This window comes from Heterocephalus glaber, unplaced genomic scaffold (genome assembly GCF_053883595.1).
Source record: "Heterocephalus glaber isolate CG9 unplaced genomic scaffold, H.glaber_assembly_v1.0 deba00000331, whole genome shotgun sequence".
Classification (NCBI taxonomy): Eukaryota; Metazoa; Chordata; class Mammalia; order Rodentia; family Bathyergidae; genus Heterocephalus; species Heterocephalus glaber.
This window is the reverse complement of record NW_028258142.1, coordinates 60,741,862-60,762,761: the sequence shown is the minus strand read 5'-3', so window position 1 is coordinate 60,762,761 and position 20,900 is coordinate 60,741,862. Positions and strand designations below refer to the sequence as shown.

The 20,900-nt window shown below is 50.3% G+C and overlaps 1 protein-coding gene across 8 annotated transcripts in view; it reads left to right on the top strand.

Annotated features, from left to right (window-relative positions):
- The window catches only part of Lpin2 (lipin 2), a 68,433-nt gene that overhangs the window by 5,083 nt on the left and 42,450 nt on the right, over positions 1-20,900 (top strand). For 2 of the 8 annotated variants that reach the window (XM_087194353.1, XM_087194352.1), the window contains exon 1: positions 15,627-15,852. The exons of 2 other annotated variants lie outside the window; for them this stretch is intronic. In XM_087194353.1, the coding sequence (XP_087050479.1) occupies positions 15,748-15,852 (105 nt within the window). In that variant the 5' untranslated portion in view covers positions 15,627-15,747. Of the gene's footprint in view, positions 1-15,625; positions 15,853-18,548; positions 18,597-20,900 lie in introns of those variants that run through there. 4 more of the 8 variants (XR_015444523.1, XM_087194351.1, XM_087194372.1 and 1 more) reach the window with 4 other exon arrangements.

Sequence of the window (20,900 nt, the reverse complement as noted above, 5' to 3'; positions counted from 1 at the left end):
TTTTTCTTTGTAGACATCTATCTGTCTACCTATTCAGCTTCTCTTAGGCCTCTTACCATGTATGTGGGTGAATAATAGGAACCTGCTTAATATTATAAGTCGTAACATCTACATACATAGAAATTATGCAGGAGTAAGACTTTAAATCACTCAAGTGATTCAAAATAGCTTACCTAAGTAGCATTACTGGAAAGGTAGACTGTGGGCTTGCCGTCCTCAGTACCTGCTCTGTCCACTGTCATGTGTGCTGGCGACTGCTGAGAAGCAGGACCTTTCCTGGGCAGAGTTCAGTGTCTGTGAAAGACACTCGTCACTGCAGGCCCAGCTGCACACCTCCTGTGACCAGGTCCTGTGCTGCTGCTCTGCGCGGATCTCCTAAGCAGTCCTGGTGGCCTGCGGGCAGCTTAGAGAGGTGCAGGCTGTAACCAAGAGATTTGCCAAGGCCACGCGGCTCAGTGATGGTGACCCCTTCCCTGCCCTCTTGCCCCATCCCTACAGCAATTTTACGGTTGGGTTTTCAACTTTCATTAAATGTAACTGGAGAAGCTGAGTATCAGCATATATAAGCTGGTGGTGGAATAGCACCTGCTTCATAGGAGCTATGGGTTTCTCTGAATCATTTACGTGTGCAAAGCCAGCATGCCAGGAGAGAGCCCCCCGGGATGGTGGTGGCAGGAACTCAGCCCCCCTGCACCTACTGGTCCTGGCCTTGAAGGAGGAGGACATTTCGAGTCTCAGATTTCTCCACATCCCTCACAGTCTGGAGCTGTCACAGGGCTGAGGCTGGACAGGAGTTTAAAGCTATATTTTTCACACAGGTGAGCTTTGAGCTCAAGCTGATACAGCTTCAGGCTCAGTCTGAGAAGGGAAGGGTTTTCCCTGGTCATTTGGACAGATTCTGATTTGAGGGGGTGGATACCGTAACTCCTGGGGTCCGAGGCCGGATGGTGTCCATTGTAAGCCTGAAAGTGCGCGCACAGTTGTGTCTGAGCCCTTGAGTGGATTTGCCTTTTGAACAAGTGCCTTTTTGGAGGTGTTGTTTGACTGACTTGGCGGCTACGTCTGTGGCTACGCCTCCTCTAATGCGGTTTTACTTCCGGTAACTGAATGAATGAATGACTTAGCAGGAGGAGCCTCTCATTGCGCATGCGTGCACTCAGGCCTTAGGGATTTCCGAGTTCGTGAATGTATTTCTGACACCTGCTTGCTCAGTGTCCCCTCTTGCAGCCCGGGGTTAGCAGTACTCACTGCTGGGCCGGTTCTGGGGGGAAGTGTGTCGACCACAGGCCCGGAGGGTTCTGGGGCCAGGCACTGACTAGGCCAGGGCCGCAGCCTGACCAGAGCCACCAGCTTGGACAGTAGGGCAGAGGCCAGGGATGATTGGGGCGCTGCGCGTAACACGCCCCTGACCCAACAGAGCGGTGGTGTGGGTCTGGGGGACCTGGAGAACAGCCTGGAGTCTCAGGGAACCCAGCCGGAGGAACTGCATGCCTGCAGACTGCGACAGCAGCTCCAGACAGGTTAGCTGTGCGGAGTCCCGGGCGCCACCAGCGAGTGGGAGGGGAAGCGGACCGAGCCTGAGCGTTAAATGAGCTCAGCCGAGCTGGGCACAGAGGTGGGGACCCAGGGAAGCTGAGGGTTCACCGGCCACTGCGCCTGCCACCCCAAGGCCCTCTGCCTGTGGCTCCCTCTCGCCGAGGGGCACAGAGGTACCGAGCAACCGCCCGGCCTGATCGCGGACAGGCCAGCGTCCTGGGAGAGAAGGTGAGCCGGGAGAAATAACACAGGCCAGCAGCTCCGGCCCAAGAAGAGCCCATGGCCACTGAGCTACAGAAGCGCGAGCAAGGTTCTACTCAGAGGGACTCCCCGCACACTGGCCTTGGAGAAGAAATCTCCGTACTGGAGAGGAGGTTTCGCCTTGGGAGCGAGCATTAGACGGAGCCACAGAGCAACCACCGGGCGGGCAGCTTCACTTCAGGGTCTCCATTGTCCCCTGGGCAGCGTCTCTGGGCGGGGCCGACCAGACACAGACATGGTGGAGAAGCTCCAGCCTGGCCCAGCCCAGCCTGGCCCAGGGAGTGCGGCTTCCAGAAGGGCGCGGTCTGCGACCCACCAAGGCCAGGTTCCTAGGGGCCGCGTGGTCTGACACGACTCACCTCATGGCATGCTCCAGTCTGTGGGGACGGGGACCTCTGGGGCCAGGAGGGGCGCCTCAAGACCCGGGCCAGGAAGTTTGTTGAAGAAAACTGACTGCTGACTTCCTGGAAAGAAACATTCATTCAAAAATACAGAGGAATTCCTTTTACTCTTTTTTTTCCCCCCCTTATTCTTTTTCCTTCTTTGGTTTTTGGGAGTTTGGGGTTTTCTTCCTTTTTTCTTTACTTATTTTTCTTTTTTTTTTTCCTTTGTTTTGCTCATTTTTCTTTTTTTTTCTGTTACTTTGATTTAATATTAATTTGCTTTTACCCCTTAGTAGGACCCTTGAGCTCACCTTTCTCTCCTTATCTTCCATTGATTAATTTCTCAAATTTTACTTTTTGGATTCTTCCGTTTCCTCCCCCTGATCTTTACTAGTCTAATCATTAAGCTTTATTAGTCTTTAGATAGTAAACTCTATACTATTACTATTGAATTCTTTTCTGTTGTTAGTGGAGATATAGTTGTTGTATTTAGTAGACATTTACTGTATGTCAATACTTGGTTTGTCTTAGTGTTTATTTAGAACTGTAGATCTCGTTTCTATGATTAAGGGTGGTATATTACTGGTTTTTAGGGTATGTCAATATCCAGTTTGTCTTTGACTCTATTATTGTTGCTGATTTGGTTCCTATTACAAGGGAGGCGTAGTTGTTGCTATTAATTGGTTTTCTCTGTGTGCAAATATCCGGATTGCCTTTGTGTCATTAATAATCCTGAGGCCCATTCCCAGGGAACCGGCACTGAGGCAATCATACTGCAATTTCCCTTCCTAAATTCAGAGACATTTGGATCCTGGGACAGAAGCAAAGGCCTTCGGTTATCCACACTCAGAGTGTCTCACTGTAAAACACACTAACTAAAGAGGTCTTCATTCTACCGCCACGGTCTTTCCACTATAACCAACCCGCAAATCTCAGCACACAACAAAAACAAACAAAAAAACAAGAATAGAAACATGAGAAGATGAGGCTACGCCTTGAAAAACTCCCAATTCCTCCAGAGCTGACCCATGGGATGTCAAAGGGGAGCAGGTTAAAAGCCACACAGCTGAATTATTGGAAATGATAAAACATGAGATAAAAGGATCAGTAATTTGCCTGGCAAGAGGAAATAACTTGAGGTAATGTCATAATAAGCAAAACAATCCGCAAGTTTACAGCTGACACCAATGAAAAGCTAGCAGAGCTAAATTAAATGGTACAAAACATGAATGACTGCTTCAGCAAAGACCTAGAGTCCATGGAAAGGTGCCAACAAATCCAGGAGGTTAAAAGTTCTTTGGAAAGTGTGGACAAAAACAGCCAGCATGGAGACAGTGTCAGAACTCGAAGATAGTGCTGATGTTGGTGACCAGTTACTCAAATATACCTTAAAAACAAGAGAATGTGAAAAATGGATCCAACAGCCACTAGATGATGCCAGTGAGACTAATCTAAGATTGACTGGGACTCAGTGGAAAATCAGATGACAGCACAAATGGCATTTTAAAAAACAAACCAAAACACCTGTTTTCAGAAACAATAACAGAAAACTTTCCAAATACAGGGAAAGAATTTAGTGTGCAGATTATGAAGCACAGAATCCAAAACCCCAAACAGCCATGGTCAGAAAAGAACCTGTCCCTGACACATCATAGTCAAAATCTCAAGTCCAGCACAGAGAAGGAAGCAAGGTAAACTCATTAGAATTACACCGGACTTCTCAAACCTTAAACCCGGGAGAGCTTCAAGTAAGGGTTTCAAGCCCTGAAAGTAAACAACTCCCAACCCAGACTGATGTATCCTACAAAACTCTCTCTCAAAATTAATGGAGAAATAAGGTCTTTCTATGGCAAAGAGCACCCTAAGAAATTCATGACCACCAAACCAGCAACTCTAAGAAATTCTCAAGGAGTCCTAGAGACAATGAAGCAACAATGCTAGAAGGTCCAGTGGAAGGAATGCACCAGGCACGGTGAGCAGTTAAGCAGAAGGGGGAAAAAGGAATCAGCAACAGGAAAATAAAGCAATGACAGGAAGTAGCTTGAGAGTTGTAGGGAAATTCAGTCTCCTTGTACAGAATGAGGAAGTTCATTTTGTTTTGTTTTTATTTTTTGCCGTACTGGGATTGAATCCAGGGCTTTCTCACTAAATTACATCCCATCCCTTTTTTGAGACAGGGTCTCAGTAAGTTGCTCAGGATGGGCTTGAACTTGTGAGCCTCTGGTCCACATCCCAGAGTGCTGCGATTTGTACACTGCCATAGTTAAAAACTAAAGCAAGAGTTTATGAATTGGGGGGAGGGTACTGCCTGAGTGAGCGACAGGCAAGGGACATGTCTCAGAGTTTCTTTGCTTGTGTTTTTAGTGTAAGAATGTTTAGTTGAAAGATTTTTTTTATGCCAAGAAGAGAAAAATCTGTGCTTAGCATTTCTTCCTTGAGCTACAACTTTTATCTTTAGTGTCGACATTAGCGACTTTTTGTATGGATCTTGCATACTGCATGTGTTTATGAATTTGAACCATCGAGGCTGTATGACTTTTGTTTGGATAGGACTGCGGTAGCAGAGCCTAATCTTTGTACATTAATACCTCGGTTTGCAGACAGAAGAGTTGGGCCCAGAATCGGGGAACAAATTAAGTTTGTGAACCAAGGTACCACTGCATCTGGAATGTGACTCCTAGAAAGGCAGTCGACATCCAGAGTTCCAGCTAGCGTGTTGAGTACCAAACAAACGACAAGTACCCAGACAAAATTTTTGCATCATGTGTGGAGATCAAACTTGAAGATTGAAAGTAGTTGAGTACCAGGGCACCAAGGTCACATTCTGATGTTTTAGGATTAAACTCTCCTCTTGGGAGGAGAACATAATTCACCCCGTAAGAGCACATTTAATGGGGAGTCTATAGATGGTAATTTTCTTTTGTATCTTATTTTTCATTAATGCATATTGGTTATACAGAATAATGGGCTTTATTTTGGTAGAGTCATATATTCAGGCATATAACAAACTTTAGTCATTTTACCCATACACCCTGCCCTCCCCAATTTTCACTTCTTTGGGGGGTTCCTTTCATTTAATGTCTTTTGTTCGTACCCCCCTCACCCCCTTACACCTGTTACCCAGTTCCTGTCTGTCCTCTTGTCTAATGGCCTCCCTTCTCCTTTCTTGTCATCTTTTTCAAAGATGCTTTTAGTCATATCAGTCTTCCTACAGATCAGAAAGAAACCCTCGGAAAATAGTTTTTAGATTACGGCTGGAGATTTCTGTTCAGACTTGTGTGACTGCTGAAATTTCTGCTGGTTCTGATGTTTAATAACTTCGCCTCTGAGTCATCTCATTTTACCCCACACTGTTTTTGACGTCATTGGAAGGTGGGCAGGACCTGAAGAGTGAAGAGGGCCGGGCCTGCAGGGTCAGGGTACCTGCTGCCCGGCCCAAGCTTCCTGCTGGGAGCGTCCCCAGGCCTCCTTGCCTTTCCCTGCACTCTGCTGCACACTTTCCTGCTGAGGCTCCGCTGCCCTGGGAGCTTTCTCTGCTTGGCACTGCTGCGACGGGTGGCCTGAGCCAGCACAGACCCCCGCCTCTCAGCCCCGTGGTCGCTGGCCGGGTCCCCACGACAGACCGGAGTACAGAGATGGCAGGCGGTGCTTCCTGAGGAAGCTCAGTGTGCCATGGGCGAGGAGGGTGCGGGGTGCACCCTGAGGGACCTCTGCCCCATGAAGGGTCTGTCACTTGTGGCTGACATGGAGTTGGGCTCACCCTGGCCCGCAGAGGCTGAAGAGAGGGGTTTGATTGGGAAACGGGTCGGGGGCTTCGGAGGCTGAAGCCAAGTACTGGACGCAGTGGGGACTGAGGCGTGGGAAGCCCTGCGTCCTTCCCGGCCAGCCGCTTACTGAGTGAGCCTGGCAGCTGGCCCTGAAGCACCTGCTTCGGCCTGGGCCTTGGGTGTTCAGCTCTTTTTCCTTTTCCCTAAGAGGGCAGAGCAGATCTGTTACATAGCCACTAGTTCAGGTGCCAGGCTCTGCTATGGGGGCAGGGGTACCAAGGGCTGGGGCGCTCCAGAGCAGAAGCCGAGGAGGCCGACTGCTGGTGTGCGTCCCCCACCCGCCCCGCCCCAGAGCCCCACCGGCCAGCCTGGCACAGACCTGCGTGCTACACTGGCGCCTCTTCTCCCCCTGGGCGCGTGCAGAAGTGACCAGAGCCCTTCCTGGCTGTGCCAGCTTCGGGGGAGGCTGTGCGTGTGGTGGGAGGCCGGGTGCTGGGCAGCACCCCACGCCTGCCCATCCCTGCCCCCTGCAGCCGCGTCCTCCCCCGGTGTCCTGCCGCACAGGGCTGCTGCGGTGGGCAGGCACGATGAGGGGCCTCAGTGGGTGCTTGCTCTCCAGCCAGCCAGCGCTCCTGGGGTCTGTGCAGATGTGCGACCCAGTGCCACCTGCATAGGGGCCGGTGCCGGGCCTCAGTGGGCACTGGAGAAGATGGGTTCGCTGCCTGTTTTATTTCCACAGCATCCCTTGAGCGGCAGGCATGCTTTTGCACACTGTCCGCGCTGCCTCGCGTCGGGGCTGCTGTTTCCGAGGAAGGCCAACTCGCTTGTGCAGCTGCTTTGGCTGAAAGTGACGACTTCTCCGAATCTGTATGCTCTCGTCCTCCAGAAAGTTAGGACTCAATTCGGGCTCTTTCTTGTGGGGCCGCATCTGCAGCCAGGGCTTTAGCAGGTCTTCCAGCCAGACCCGTGTGTGTGCTCTGTAAAGACGGCGGTTCCCACCGCTCAGCTGGAAAATGAGCAAGGACCAAGGACGGTCCTCCAAGGCCAGAGCTCAGCACTTGGGTCAGGAAGTAGTCAATCCGAATGGATTTGCTTTGCTGCAGTGTGATTGCTTTGACCAAGGAAGCTCTGTTGTGCATAAGATACACAGAATGACAGTTACACTTTGTTAATGCATCATTGCTGAGGGTCACTGTAGTCGTGCTGAAAACCAGGTTTCTATTTAGTAGAAAGCAGTGCTCAGAAAACTAGTTTTCACCATGTCCGATTATTTTACCTAGAAGGGTACATGGAGATAATCCAGAAGTTTGTGTGGTTCTAGGGATTGATCCCCAGGCCCTTGCACTGAGGTACATCCATAGCCCTTTAAAAAAATCAATTAATCACTTAATTTTGAGACAGGGTCTATCTCGCTGAGTTGCCCAGGCTGGGACTGAACCTGTGATTCTCTTGCCTCAGGCTTCTGGAGTCCTGGGATCCACCTGCCCCCTCAGAAGCTCCCCAGTACCACCAAAGGAAGGAAGTTTGTTTTTTAGGTCAGAGTTTGAAGGCTATGATATTCAATGAGTTGCTCGTCTGACAGCATTTTAGTGGGGATAGAAGATCATATTTATAACCAAGAATTAATATTTTGAACTCTGGGTCATACAGGCATTAAGATTTCAGTGAGGGCCGGGGATTTAGCTCAGTGGTTCCAGCACCTGCCTCACAAGCGCAAGGACCTGAGTTCGATCCCCGGTACCAAAAAAAAAAAGATTTCAATGAATGCTTCACTGCATATTTTTCTTGTTATGATAAAATGTTAATATGAAACTTGTAACCATTTTCACACGTGTGATTTTTAGTGGCAGTCATTATTTTTAAAATGTTTTGCAGCCATCACCACTGTTCCCAAAACTTTTCCTTGACCCCCTCAGCTACTCTGTAATCCACTTTTCTTCTTGGTTTTGTTTCTGTCCTTGAGGTGGAGTCTTGCTCTCTGCCCAGGTCTCGCACTCCTGGCTCCGCGCGGTTGTGCATGTTTTCGGGCTCAGCCAAGCTGCCTCGGGTTTTCACACCTAAACTCCATCCGTGATGGGCCCTAGTGAACAGCACTGCCGAGAACACTGCTGTACATGGATCTGTTTGAGGCCCTGCTGTTCATGCCTCACGTCACTGCCTCAGGGTGGGATTGCTGGATGACAGGCCTGTTTACATGCAGCTCTCTGAGAAACCGTCAGACTGTTGTCCACAGGGCCTGCACCGTTTGCATTCCCCCAGCAGTGCACCAGGATCTCACTTTCTGCCTTCTTGCCCACACTTCTTTCTTTTCTTTTTTTTTTTTTGGTACCGGGGATCAAACTCAGGACCTTCCGCTTGTGAGGCAGGTGGTGGCGCCACTGAGCTAAATCCCTGGCCCACACTTCTTTTCCTTGTGGCCATCCTCACAAGTGTGACATAGTATCTCACTGGGTTGGGGTTTGCATCTCTCCGATGATGAATAGTGTTGCATGTCTTTGTGTATTTCTCAGCTATTTGTATATCTTCTTTGAAGAGACATTTATTCAAATCCCTTGCCCATAAAATTTTTTTGTTGAGTTGTAGTTCTTTATATATTCTGAGTATTAAACTCTTGCCAAATATATAGTTTGCAAGTAATTTTTCCATTCCATACAGTATCTTTTTCTTGACGCCCTTTGATGCAAAAAAAAAAAAAGTTTTTAATTTTAATGACATCTAGTTTATCTGCTTTTTCCATTCGTGTTCTTGGTGTCATATTTAAGAATCATTTGCAGAATCCAAGGTCATGAGGGGCACCCCATGTTTTGTTCTAAGAGCTCTTCCATGTAGATTATTGATGCATTTCGACTGAATTTTTGTATGTGGTTTGAGGTGGGGTCCTACTTCATTCCTTTGTATAAGGAAGCCTGCTGTCTCAGCACCATGCATCTGTCTGGGAGACTGTTCTTTCCTCCTGGAATTGATGTGCCTCCTTGTCAGAAGTCACTTGGCCATAGATGGTTATTTCTGGACTCTCGGATCTATTCCACTGCTCTCTGTCTTTACGCCAGTACCTCTTTGTTTGCATCACTGTGCTTTTAAGATAAGTTTAGAAATTAAGAGCCGGGAATTTAGCTCAGTGGTTCCGCTGCCTGCCACCTGCCTCATAAGCACAAGGTCCCGAGTTCAATCCCTGGTACCAAAAAAAGAAAATGAGAAATACAGATCTTCCACCTTTGTTCCTTTTCAGTACAGGACTCCTGGTAACCATGTATGAATCTGAGACTTGGGCTTTTGACGGGGATTGTTTTGAACTTGTAGATTACTTTGTGTGATACTGGCCTTTTCACAATATTAAGTATTCCTGTCTGTAAACATGGTTGCTTTTCTCTCCTCTTAGGTCATCTTTAATTGCTTTCAGTCATGTTTTGAAATTTTAATTGTACGAGTTTTCACCTCCTCAGTAAAAACTTACTAGGTGTTTTTGTGCCTTTAAGTTCATGACATAGATTTTTTAAATACCTGTCATGTCAAATCTGAGTTTCAATGTAAGTCCAAGAAGGTGCTGTGGAAGATATCTCGAGCTTTGAAGCCAGGTGTGTTAGGGTTGCGTGTCCTCGCTTTGGCGCTTTTAAGCCATGTGGTTGGCCCTGGATATACAATGCCTCTTTGGAAGTCTGTTCACCTATGCAATACAGGGATCAGCAAACCTGTCTCTCACAGAAGTTGACTAACTCAGATGATAAAAGGAAAGGCCCAGCTACAGGGTGTGACTCCGAATAAGTAAAGTTAGGCTGCCAGGTTTGTGTTTTCTTGCAAGATTTCCAAATAAATACTTCCATATATGTGGCTTAGCATATAATTTCTCATGAGCAGTTAGCTTAAATTACCCTTTATGGTTACTCTTTTTCACATTCAGAATCTTCGTGATTAAAGTGTAAGAAAAACTTGAGTAAAATTACTTCATTATAAAGGCTAATGACTTGTATATACTCACAGCCTGTTCCCAAGAGCCCCTCCGGGGACTGTGCCATGGCCCACCCTGTCCCATGCTGGTCCTCCTGGTGCCACTGCAGGCCCTCTTGGCTCCGTGGCTCCCGGTGTGGTGGGTGCTGTGTGGGCAGGCTTTAGACCTCGCCGGCGTGTCACCCGAGAGTGGCTAAGTGACCAGTGCTGCAGGTTTCCTTCATTACCCCTGAGCGAGTTACTTGGGACCCCACCCACAGGGGTGGGTGCAGCAGCTCCTTCCCTCTGCAGCTGTGTCCATCGCCATGTGCGTAAAACTGAGCATTACTGCTTCCTTCTCTTTCTCTTATGCATCTTAGTTGAACTTTAGGTTGAGGTGGGTAGATTCAGCTTTTGAAAGCAACAGTCTAAGAGTTCAGATTTTTTAAAATTTAAATTTCACCATTATGGTAACGGACTTAATGGTACGGACTTAAAGGTAGCATTAGAATTTCTTTATCATTGTGAAAGTCAGTTCCCTAAGTTATTCCCTTTGCAAAATATATCAGTCGCTTGTGCTCCTCATTTCCTGAGGAACACAAGTAAACCTGTATGTGAGAATATGAAATGTTTCACGTTCTGGCAGCAGTTGTTAGTGGTGGGGTGCAGTTAGAGGTTGGGAAGCTTGGAAGTTTGGAGGAGAAGAAGTGGGAGAGCGAGCTCACTGCAGAGACAAACAGGGCTGCTGCAGGTTCGCCTGCAGATGGTCGTTTCCACTGCCACACATCCCGGTGGCTTGGGTGGAGTAAAGGTCAACAATACGGTTACAGGCAGGGCTCTGAGGGCTCTGGGGTCCGTCAGACCTGGAGTTTTGGGGGGTTTTTTGGTACCGGGGATCACACTGGGGACCTTGTGCTTGTGAGGCAGGCAGCGGCACCACTGAGCTACATCCCCGGCCTAGACCTAGGTTTGTGTCGTGGGTTCTGTACATGGCAGCCACGGACACCAGGAGGTCTTGCTGCTGCCGGTGGTGTGCCCAGAATGGCGAGTGTGCACCCTTCCTTCGCGTTCCTGGCCTCGTTTCTGGAAGGTCTGGAAGGTCCCCGGCAAATCCCCGGTTCCTAATGCAGCTGTGGACTTGGTCTGTGCTCCCCGGCCGTTCATCTCCCAGGGGGAGACGGCCAGAAGGAGAGTCCTGGCTAACTGCCGCGCTTTCAGGCTTGAATTGGGAAGAGGTGCCAGCCACCAAATAAGGCAGCCGTTGCCTGTCTTTCCAGAGGTGGGAGACTCTGAGTTAGGACACCGAGGACTGGCCTCAGGCGCTCACGGAAGTGCATGGGACGCGGGGTCCCACCGCACAGCTGTCTCACGATTGGTGAGACCTCCCACCCATTCCCTGGATGGCGGGGGCCACCTGCGTCCCCGACCCCACCCCTCTGCATGCCCCAATCAGTGTCACGATGCCTGGGCGGCCTTGTATGTGGGAGTTGACAGCACAGAGTTTGTTTCTGGAAAGAGAAAAGCACCACAATCCAAGTTACTGTTTTAAAATTTGACAGCAGTCGACTTGGCTTCAGTGGGATTCCCTGATTTGGAATGAAATCGGGTGACATAGCCGCATCACAGACAGTTGCTTGTATCCTTAGCCTGTCGCTCATGTGCATCACCTGCGGGCTGCTAGTTCAGAGGAGAAACGAGAGAATGCGGGCATTTAACAGAAACAGGGACAGAGTGGACACTCCCCACCCACCTCACCCCAGAAAAGCACCCAGACCCCAGCAGCTCTGCTGAGCAGGGCAGGCTTCCCGCTTGTTTTGGCTGCGTTTTGTGGAAGTGTCGGCCAGAAATTGCCACACTGGATATCGGCTGTCGGCTGTTGAGCTTGCTCTTAATGATCAGATGCACCTCACGCCTCAGCAGGCCACGCTTAGGGTTGTCTCTCTTGTCTCGAAGTAGTGGGGAGAGCTTGGCCTAGAACCTTTGTGCCCTGGGGTAGGGCCTTGGGGGTTTGTTTGGGTCAAGCTCCTTAAACCAGTGTGTGTGCAGCCTGTCGTCTAAGGGTGTCCTGAGCCGTGCAACAAATGTGACATATTAACCCTTGAAGTTGGTAGAGAAAACTTTGACCAGTCACTTTTTTCATGTTAAAACATAGTGTTTCATGGAAGCTGAGGCGTACATGTTTGTTACTACATTTTTACTTCATTTTGAATGTTCACTGTCTACTTTGATCATACACTGAAAATTTTAAATTATTCAAATGAGGTTTAGCACAAAATTGACTGAATTTAAATGTAAAGCTTAAGGACTTCTAAATAATGTGCAGAAGTGTATAATCACAATGATGATGTAAGAGTTCTTCTCTGCCCCTCTGCAGTACATCCCATTCCTCCTCCGGCCCCAGGCCCTCACTGAGTAGCTTCCTGTCACTCTGTCTAGTTTTCCTTTTCCTGCATATGCTGTAAATGGAATGATACAATATGAATGATTGTATCGGACTTAATTTTCTGAGCAAGATATTTTGGATTCATCTGCATTATGGTTATATCATAGTTTGTTTCTTTTTTGCAGTCAAGTAATATCCATTGCATAAGTATGAACATTTTAATTTCTCATTCATTTGTTGGAAGATACTTAGGTTGATCTAGCTTTAGGTTAATATGAATAAAACTGTTTGAATGAGGGAAAAAAAAAAAAGAAAACACAGCATTTCAAAGTAGAATGTAAAGTGTGTGAATTTTGAAGATAGGTGAGGAGTCTCCATGAGGTTTGTATCTTCCAGCCGCTGGAAGCTAGGCCTCTGACTTTGGGAGACACCCGTTTTTCCTGTCGGTACCTGGAAAGGCCTGTTGCGTTTGGTCCATGGGCTGCCCCTGGGAGGTGTGTGGTGTCTACAGCCTGGGACCCGAGCAGACTGCGGTCCTCACCTGGGCGCAGAGGAGTTTACCTGCCAGCCCTGTCTGGGGATCGACCCTTTGGGGCTATTTTCCTAGTTTCAACAGTGAGTTGCAGAGACCAACACCTAATGTGCTTTGGTGGTAAAGAGAACCATGTGGCTCCAAATTTAAATGTTTCAAGTAGGCTGTGGTCCTTTTTTACACAGGTCCCTTTGTCATGAAAATGCAGAAATGCCCCTGAGTTAATTTCTTCACTATGGAATATTTATGGTAGAGATCATGGAGTTCTTTGTAGCTGAGGCTTTAAAAATATTTTCATCATGCTTTTTTTCGTAATCAATCAAAACATGGTTTTTTATACCTTCATTGGTAATCCTGGAGGTGTTGCTATTCCACAATGTGGCCACTGGGTGGAGTACAAGTGTCTGTGTTTTTTGGTAAACAGGACAGCTTGTGGTTTAAAAATATTTTCTGTTGAACTAATTTTGCACAACTTCAAATAAGCAAATTTCAGGTAATGAAGTTTTAAGCAATTCCTTACACTTTCTTAAAAAATTCTTTAGCTTCATCTCATATGCTTAAGGGATTAGTAGTGGAAAAGAAATGAGCAAAGTTAAATTTTATTTAGCGTCGTTATCACTTGTGGAATCTGGGTAAGAGTCTGATAACCCTGGGTAACTTTTGGTATTGTTTCTCTAAGCTAGACTGTTTTGAAAGACCCATGACTTAGAAAAGACAGCTTCCAGCCCCCCTTTAAAAAAAATCATTAAAAGCTTTTCCCAGTATTTAGCCTGTTGCTTTCGTTTTAGTCTGTGGTGAGAAGTTTGACCGCCCTTTACTGTGAAATTGTTTGTGGAACGCGGCTGGGCTGGAAAGTGGCACCACTCGGGTGGGACTGGGCCAGAACACCGAGTCCCGGTGTGGAGGTCTGGACAGTGCCCGGTCTGTGCGGGGAGGCGGGAGGTGAGCTCACCTCTGAGGGGCCAAGGCTCCTGCTCCGCTGCAGGCACAGCCTCCGGTGAGTCACCGCCCGGACAGGGACGCAACACCGAGGTGGGCGGAGGCCCGGTGGCAGCTGGGGCCACCTTGTGTAACAGCCACGCCGGGCTCGTGCCCCCTGCCCCCTGCCCTCTGCCTGGCCTCGCCCCCACTGGCTCCTGTTTCCCGTCCGCTGCCTCCCCTTCCAGGGGTGCGGCCTCCTGGGTCTCCTCTGGGCGCAGTGGGGGAAGGAGCTGAGCCAGGAGCTAGGTGGGGGACACTGGCCCATTGCCTGACCTTTCTGGGCCTCAATTTCCTTCCACTTCAGCTAGGGGGAGATAAGCTTTTTCTTTTTCTTTCCCATCTGCCTCCTCCCTACAGTTTCCCTCTTCTTCTGCTGTCTACTTCCATATTTTTCACGTCTCCTCACGTTTTGTTTCTGACTTTTCCTTTTCTCCCCTTCATCTCTGTAGGTCATTTGTCTTCCCTGTCCTGTTCTGTCCTCTCTACCTTCTCCTTTCCCCTCCATGTCCTCCTCATGGTGCAGCACCCACCACAAGGTTTTTGTGACACTGTGATGCCAGGCACCTGAACCACGGTGGTTGAGGAGGGGCTGCTGTCCATGGCCTGTTCTCTGTGGAGAGGGCCATGTGGCTGGGCCAGGCCTGTCCCCCATTCTCCTCCCCATCCACAGGCTGGACAGCGAGCAAGCAGGGGAGTGCGGATCCCAGACACGTCTCCTGTTTCTAGTCTGGATGAAACTGGTTTTAAGTCTGCCACTTAATATCACTTTATTGTGTAATTTGGTGGTGTATTGCTGTATTAAACACTCCCATCCCCTCTTATTTGGTCAGACATTTGGAAATTTTGTCTTTTTGTGAAATTTGGAGGTAGAAAAGGTTTAATGTGAAGACCCTGAAATGCATGCAGAGGAGGCAAAGCACAGCTGGTGGGTTAAATCCCCTGTGCAGCCTGAGTTCCCTCCTGCCCCCAGCTCAGGATGCTCTCCGGCCCAGAGCAGCGCTGCAGTGGAGATTTGGCGTGAACACCATTGGTCACATTGAAAAGGGGAAAATGCAGCATCTTATCTAACTCAGTCTATAAAATATTATCACTTAAAGAGTGTTATATAAAAATGTATGAGATTATTTCAGCTTTTCCCCATCCCACGTCTTCCAGCTGGAGCCCTGGGCAGTTGGTACTGCCCACCTCACTCGCTTAGCGGCTGCCTGTGCCTGACGGGCATTTGTAGGGTACAGGCTGCCCTAGAAAATGACTGGAACAAGATAGATTTTAATTAAAAATCTAAGATATCTTGCCTGTGAGTGCTGTGTGTTCTAGGGTTTTAGAGGCATTGAGTTGAAGTTACTTTATGCTAACTTGAGAGCTCTCGAGGAGCTCGTGGGGCTGCGCACCCTCTAAGTCTGCTGAGTTTTGTTTGTTGTTTTCAGTGCCGAGCACCATCGTCTCACAGAATCATGAAAAGTACTGGTCATGGCAGTGTGATGAAATAAAAATAGTCAGCACTTGAGCTCCACGAAGCAGGTATAGCCCGGGCAGGCCCCTGATGCTCAGAAAAGATGGTCGATTATTTCCTTAGGAGACTAGTTCGAACGTGGTTGTGTTTCCATATGCACAGCTGTTGTTACTTCTGCCAGTGACGCTGTGATTGTGTTGGGGAATCTTGAACTCAATCCCTGTCCTGTGACGGAAGCTGTGCTGGCCGATGTGCAACTGGGCAGGCCCGGCACCTATCAGTGTCAACACATGGCACGGCCACCCCGTGCCCTGCTTATCTCCCTGCAGAGAAGGGGATGGGGCGCTTGGAGCAAATCTCATTGGTAAACTTGTGTGTGCATTGCTTTTTTATAGAACCATTTCCTTTCAGTTCAACCCTGTCCCGTGTGTGCTGAGAGCAGCACTTGGCTGTCAGCAGAGAGCTTTCTGTTTTGGCTGTCCTTTCACTCGGTGAGAGACAGGCTTCGTGAGCAGCTCCCCTCTAAGATGTTTCACTTAGAAGATGGGAGTGAAGACGGGGAGGAGGCTCCCGAGAGCCCCGTCAGTGAGCGTAGAGGCATTTACCGTGGCAAGGCCCCCCCGGGGCTCCTGGTGAGTCCCCTGGCCTGGCCCTGGTGCAGGTGCGATGCCCCTCGTCCTGCCTAGTGGCCCTGCTCTGTCCGGGCCCGTGCAGCACTGTGGCGCATCTGACACTTCGCGCCTGGCTCTGAGCTGGCTCTCTGCCTTTTCCTTTTGTTGGTATTTGACAAGTTGTCACTGCTGCCTGGGAGAAAAACTGAAGTTGCTTTGAACTGAGAATTTTTTTAAAAACTAGATTGAAAATAATGTACTTGGTTTCATATTCTTAGCATCTCATGTAGTATTTGAGGTAGAAAAGTTATTTAAAAGTGTTATGGTTTTTATGGTCAGCCAAGTCTTTTGAAAGCTAAACTACTGATTTGAAACAGGCCTTTTATTGGGTGTATGAGAGAGAAAAGTGCCTGCAGTCCACTCTTCTGTGATTGCATAAGACATTCCTGTCTTGAAGTCATATGAGGAAAAATATAAATTAATTTTTTTATCTAGAGTTTCCTATAAAAATGTGAAATAGATGCTTTCTTTAAAGGCATTTAGAAAAGGGTGAATGTTTGTATCAAAACGTAAAACCAGCAAACCAGAACTTGGCGGTTTCTAAAAGCACACCGAGGGTTTCGGATGCATACTCTGGCTGGGGGGTTTTAGGCGTACACCTGTCGCCTGTGCTCCGGCTTCAGGGTCTCAGACCCCGCCGGGGCTGATGGACTGGTGCGTGCGAGGGCAGGGCAGCTGCCGCCGGGAGGCGCTGGCTCTTGAGCTCCCGCCAGTCCATGTGCCCCGGGGCCGGCTTCGTGTGGAAAGCTCAGGGCTGTGAGCGGCGCCAACACACAGCTGCCCTTCCCCCGCAGTGCCTCGGCTTGGTGCTGCAGTGTTTCCAGAGGAGGTCAGGGGTGTCTGCTTAGGCTGCACTTTGTGAGCAGTCTCGTTTACGTGGCTGTTCAGTCACCGCCCCACCCTAGAGAAAGGTGCGTTTTCTGAACGGCCAGCACTGACACTCATGTCCTGTCTGCCCAGCCCGGGGCAGCGGTGCGGAAGTCCAGCTCCATACCTGGGTGTGTGGCCGGAGCGAGCACGGCTGCCGGGCCCAGGCCTCCTGAATCGGGCGCCTCTCACAAGCCACTTCCTTCCGGGGCGCCTCGCGACGCTTTCACTTTGCAGGACTCTCTCAGTGGTCTGATTTGTCATGAGTTGGAAGCCATGAGGAGACTTCTGTGCTTCCCTAAAGATCAGGGGCGAGGGGTAGAGCCCCTCTGTCCTCTCAGCTCCTTCTCGGGGACCTGGCACTGGTTGGTTTCCTGACCTGAGCTGCAGTGGGAGGTGGCGAGTCACCCTGGGGCTGGCGGGTGACCTGGAAGAGTGCTTCGTACTAAGCTGGGCTTCAGGGCGGGGGACAGACAGGGGCCCAGCCCCAGCACACTGCCCCCTCCTCACTGCCTGAAGTCTTAGAACGCTAGGTGAGCAGCGGCTCGGAAACTAGCCGCGTCCCTCCAATCCGGCCTGGGCAGGGTTTACAGACATAGTAAAGTGTTTGATCGCATAGAACCTCGTCTTTGGAGGTCATCTTCAGAATCGTCTGTGAACTCCCACACCCTCTGCGAGCGCCGGCAGGGAGCCTCCCTCCCTAGCAGGGTGCTGAGTGTCCCGCTCCAGCTCCTGCAGGTCCCTGCACTGGAGAGGACCCAGGGCCTCGGCCTGCAGATTCGGATGAGAACTTGAGGCGGCCAGCGAGGCAGTGTATTGGGTGGGGCCGCCACTGGCCAGCCAGTCAGGTGTGGGGGCCTTCTGTTGAAATCTGAATCCGCAGCACGTTTGCCTCTTGTAACCCTAACCCCACAGTTGAGTCAGGAACTGGGGCCCACGTAGCCTTGGACGGCAGCCACAAGTGTGTAGGTGTCTGGAGATCCTCGGTCACCCCAGGCCACCCTGTGTTCCCCGGGGGACACAGCTACAGGGCGCATGCAGGCACCTTGCGGGGTGGGGTCTGGCCCAGGGGAGCACCTGGAGGAGACAGCTCCTCTTCATTTAGCAGATACTCATCCTGCCCCGCCCGAGTCAAGATGCTTCCAGGTGCCTTCTGTCTGCATTGACTAATGTGCCCTGAGTCGTGCCCGCACTGAGGCCTGACTCCGGACTTCAGAGGGGAGGCTGTCCCCTCAGAACCCCAGCTCTGCCCTGTAGATCGCCCCGAAGTCTGGCTCCTGGGCTGGGCTAGAGTTGGACACAGCTCTCCAAGGGTCTAGATATGAATCTCACCCTTTTGGGAAAACACTGCTTTTAGACCCTGCCTGTGTTACATTCGTATCTTACATCGTTTTGAAAGTAGAACAATTTCTGACTCTTTTTATTGTTTTGAGTCTTGTTCTAGAACAAGATTTCTTTGTCTTTCCCTTGAAGCTTATTTTATTTTTGTTATCTAAGATCTCTTGAAACATTATGGGGGAAATAGTTCCCGAAGGGTGATAAATCTGTGCTGCTGTTGTATAACAGCGAGGCTTCAGCTCTGTGATGAAAGTGCTTGGAACTTCGTGTGCTTTGGCCGTGCACCCCAACCTGGCGCCCAGCTGTGCCCAGCAGGTCCCGGGAACCCTGGCAGTTGTGTAACGCTGCCGTGCCGTCAGCGCCCAGCCCCCCACTGGACCATGCCTCAGGTGAGCTCCAGCTGGGTGGGCATGGTGGCACTGCTCACGTCTGGTCACCTTTGTTTCTCCCAGGTGCAGAGCATGAACTCAGAGCCATGCGGACTACTGTTTGGTCATGAGGTGGGAGTCATGTTGGAAAACTCGTTCCTCGGTTCCGGTGAGGTGGCAGGGAAGTGGGAGACGTGACTTTCTCCAGCTCTGTTCCATCTCCCTGGAGGCCAGAGGGAGCGGGGAGCAGACCCACTCCCCGTTACCAGGCAGCTCGAGACAGGTGGACATGCTGAGGCCCCTGGGGCCCTGCAGTGGTCCCATAGCAGTGGGCAGGGTGGCTGTCAGTCCTCCAGGCCTGGGGAACTGTGTGGCCAGAGGTGACCCGAGCCCTGTGTCCGGTGTCCCTGCCGAGCTCTGGACTCTGCCCCGAGGCGCAGGCTGACACAGGCAGCAGTGCTGGGCAGCACAGGAGTGTCCGGCTCTGTTTTCAGAACCCAGCTGCAGGCCTCATGCGGGCTTGTTTTCCGAAGCCCTGTTTCAGAATCCAGCTGGATCCCCGCCCCCCCACCCGCCCCGCCCCGCCCCCCCACCCGCCCCGCCCCGCCCCGAGTTGTCATGTGTCCTCGGCGCTTCCCCTCCATGACAGTGCCTGGGCCCTTCCTAGTTTTCCCAGAACGTGACATTTCCACGGTGCTGCCCAGGTGTTTGGTAGGCTTCTGCTCTGGGTTCATCTGGCATGGGTCTCGTCTGTGGATTGAGGTTTTGCACAAGGATCACACAAGTGACATGCTCTTTTCTGTAGGTCATCCAGGGGGTGGGGGCTAATGTGGACATGCCGGATTATGAGTGACATCCCCTCGAGCGTGTGGTTGTGGGGCCTGTTTGGCCCACTGTGGAGTGCGGGCTTTTCCTGTTGTGAGGAGTCGGCCTGCTTGGGCTGTGGTGGTGAGGATGTGCACACGTCCTGAACCGCCTCCCTCCCCTGTGTTAAGCACCCTCGGCGGATCCTGCTTGTCACGGTTTTTTCTGCTTTGCTTTCTTTTTTACTTGGAATGCATCAGAGAGAGCTGTCCTTCTCACCTACTTCTTTATTAACCCTGATTTGTCACGGAAGGGACTCGTGAACACCTGCCTTATTCCCTGGGTTTCAGTTCAGTCTTACTGTGTGGCTCAGCTGGTTCTGCTGTAGCCACTGGGACCTCTGGGCCTCTTGTGTTCCAGGCCTTCCCATCTCGAGCGCCTCTGGACTATATGGGAGGCTCCGGGAGCAGCTTGTGTCCCCTGCCTTCGGGAAGCCCTGGCTCCTCTCGTTGGTTCTGAATGTTACCTGAAAACCAAGATCTGGCTCTGGATGCCGGCCCTGCTTCTAGGCCCTGCCTGAGCGAGCTGGGGGTGTGGGCCTGTGCACTTTAACCCAGGCCTAAGTGACAGCTCCCTCCATCCGTCCATCCAGCCGCATCTGGCTGCCTGTGGGTGTGGTTGCAGCGCAGCACCACAGGGCCCTTCCAGCCATCCCTCGGGACTGTGTTTGAGAAGCTTCCGGGGTGTCTGTGATGAGCCAGACTTGGGGACAGTGGCTTCTGCACAGATGCCTGTTGGGTGCTCTGCGGGCTCAGTCAGATGCTGCACTCTTCGCTAGTGAACAGCCTTCCTCGGAGTCATCCCTCCCCGTAACTGAGCTATCGTTTCTTCTCGCACTACATTCTTACGTCACTCTTAGCCCTTAACTGAGGAGACTCAGCTTCCTAAGAGTAAGTACCCTGATGTTCAGAGTGGAGTAGGACGTGCTCCCGTTTTGTAGCCAGTGTTATTTTGAAAGCTTGTTGAAGAAACTGAGTTTACTTGAGTTAATGTTCAGTGGGCTGAATGCTCAGGAAACGGTTAAACACTTTTTAAACATATAAATAGCCCACCCAGACAAGTAACTCAAGGTCTCTTTTTTGTACCAGTTTGCATTCCTTTTCTTAGTGCAGTCTTCCTTCTGAAGCAGGTATTTCCCCGGAATTGGGTATTGAGCCTAGGACCTTGTGCACGCTAGGCAAGCGCTCTAGCTCCGGGCTACCCCAGCTGGATGCGTTGCTGAGTGCTTGGGCTGGCCTCCTGAGTGTACCAGGGTTATAGGAGTGGACACCTCATGTCACTGGGCGAATCAGACTGTGAGCTTTGGGCCTGGAGGTACTAAGGTAGTAGCTACTGCTTTAATTAAAGTCAGTGTGGTGCCCTTCAAGGCCCTGTGTTTGTCCGTCTGTCCTGTTCCTACCTGAGCTTAACCAGGATGGTGCGGGAGGCAGGTGAGGGACCTTCAACCCTGGAGATGAACAGTTTTCGGATGTCAGTTTAACTCACCTGTGATCGTAACAAAGGGTTGTTTTGCTTTGTTGTGTTTTGCGGGGGCTGAGAGAGGGGGGAGAAGATGGATGGGAGGAAAGGAGT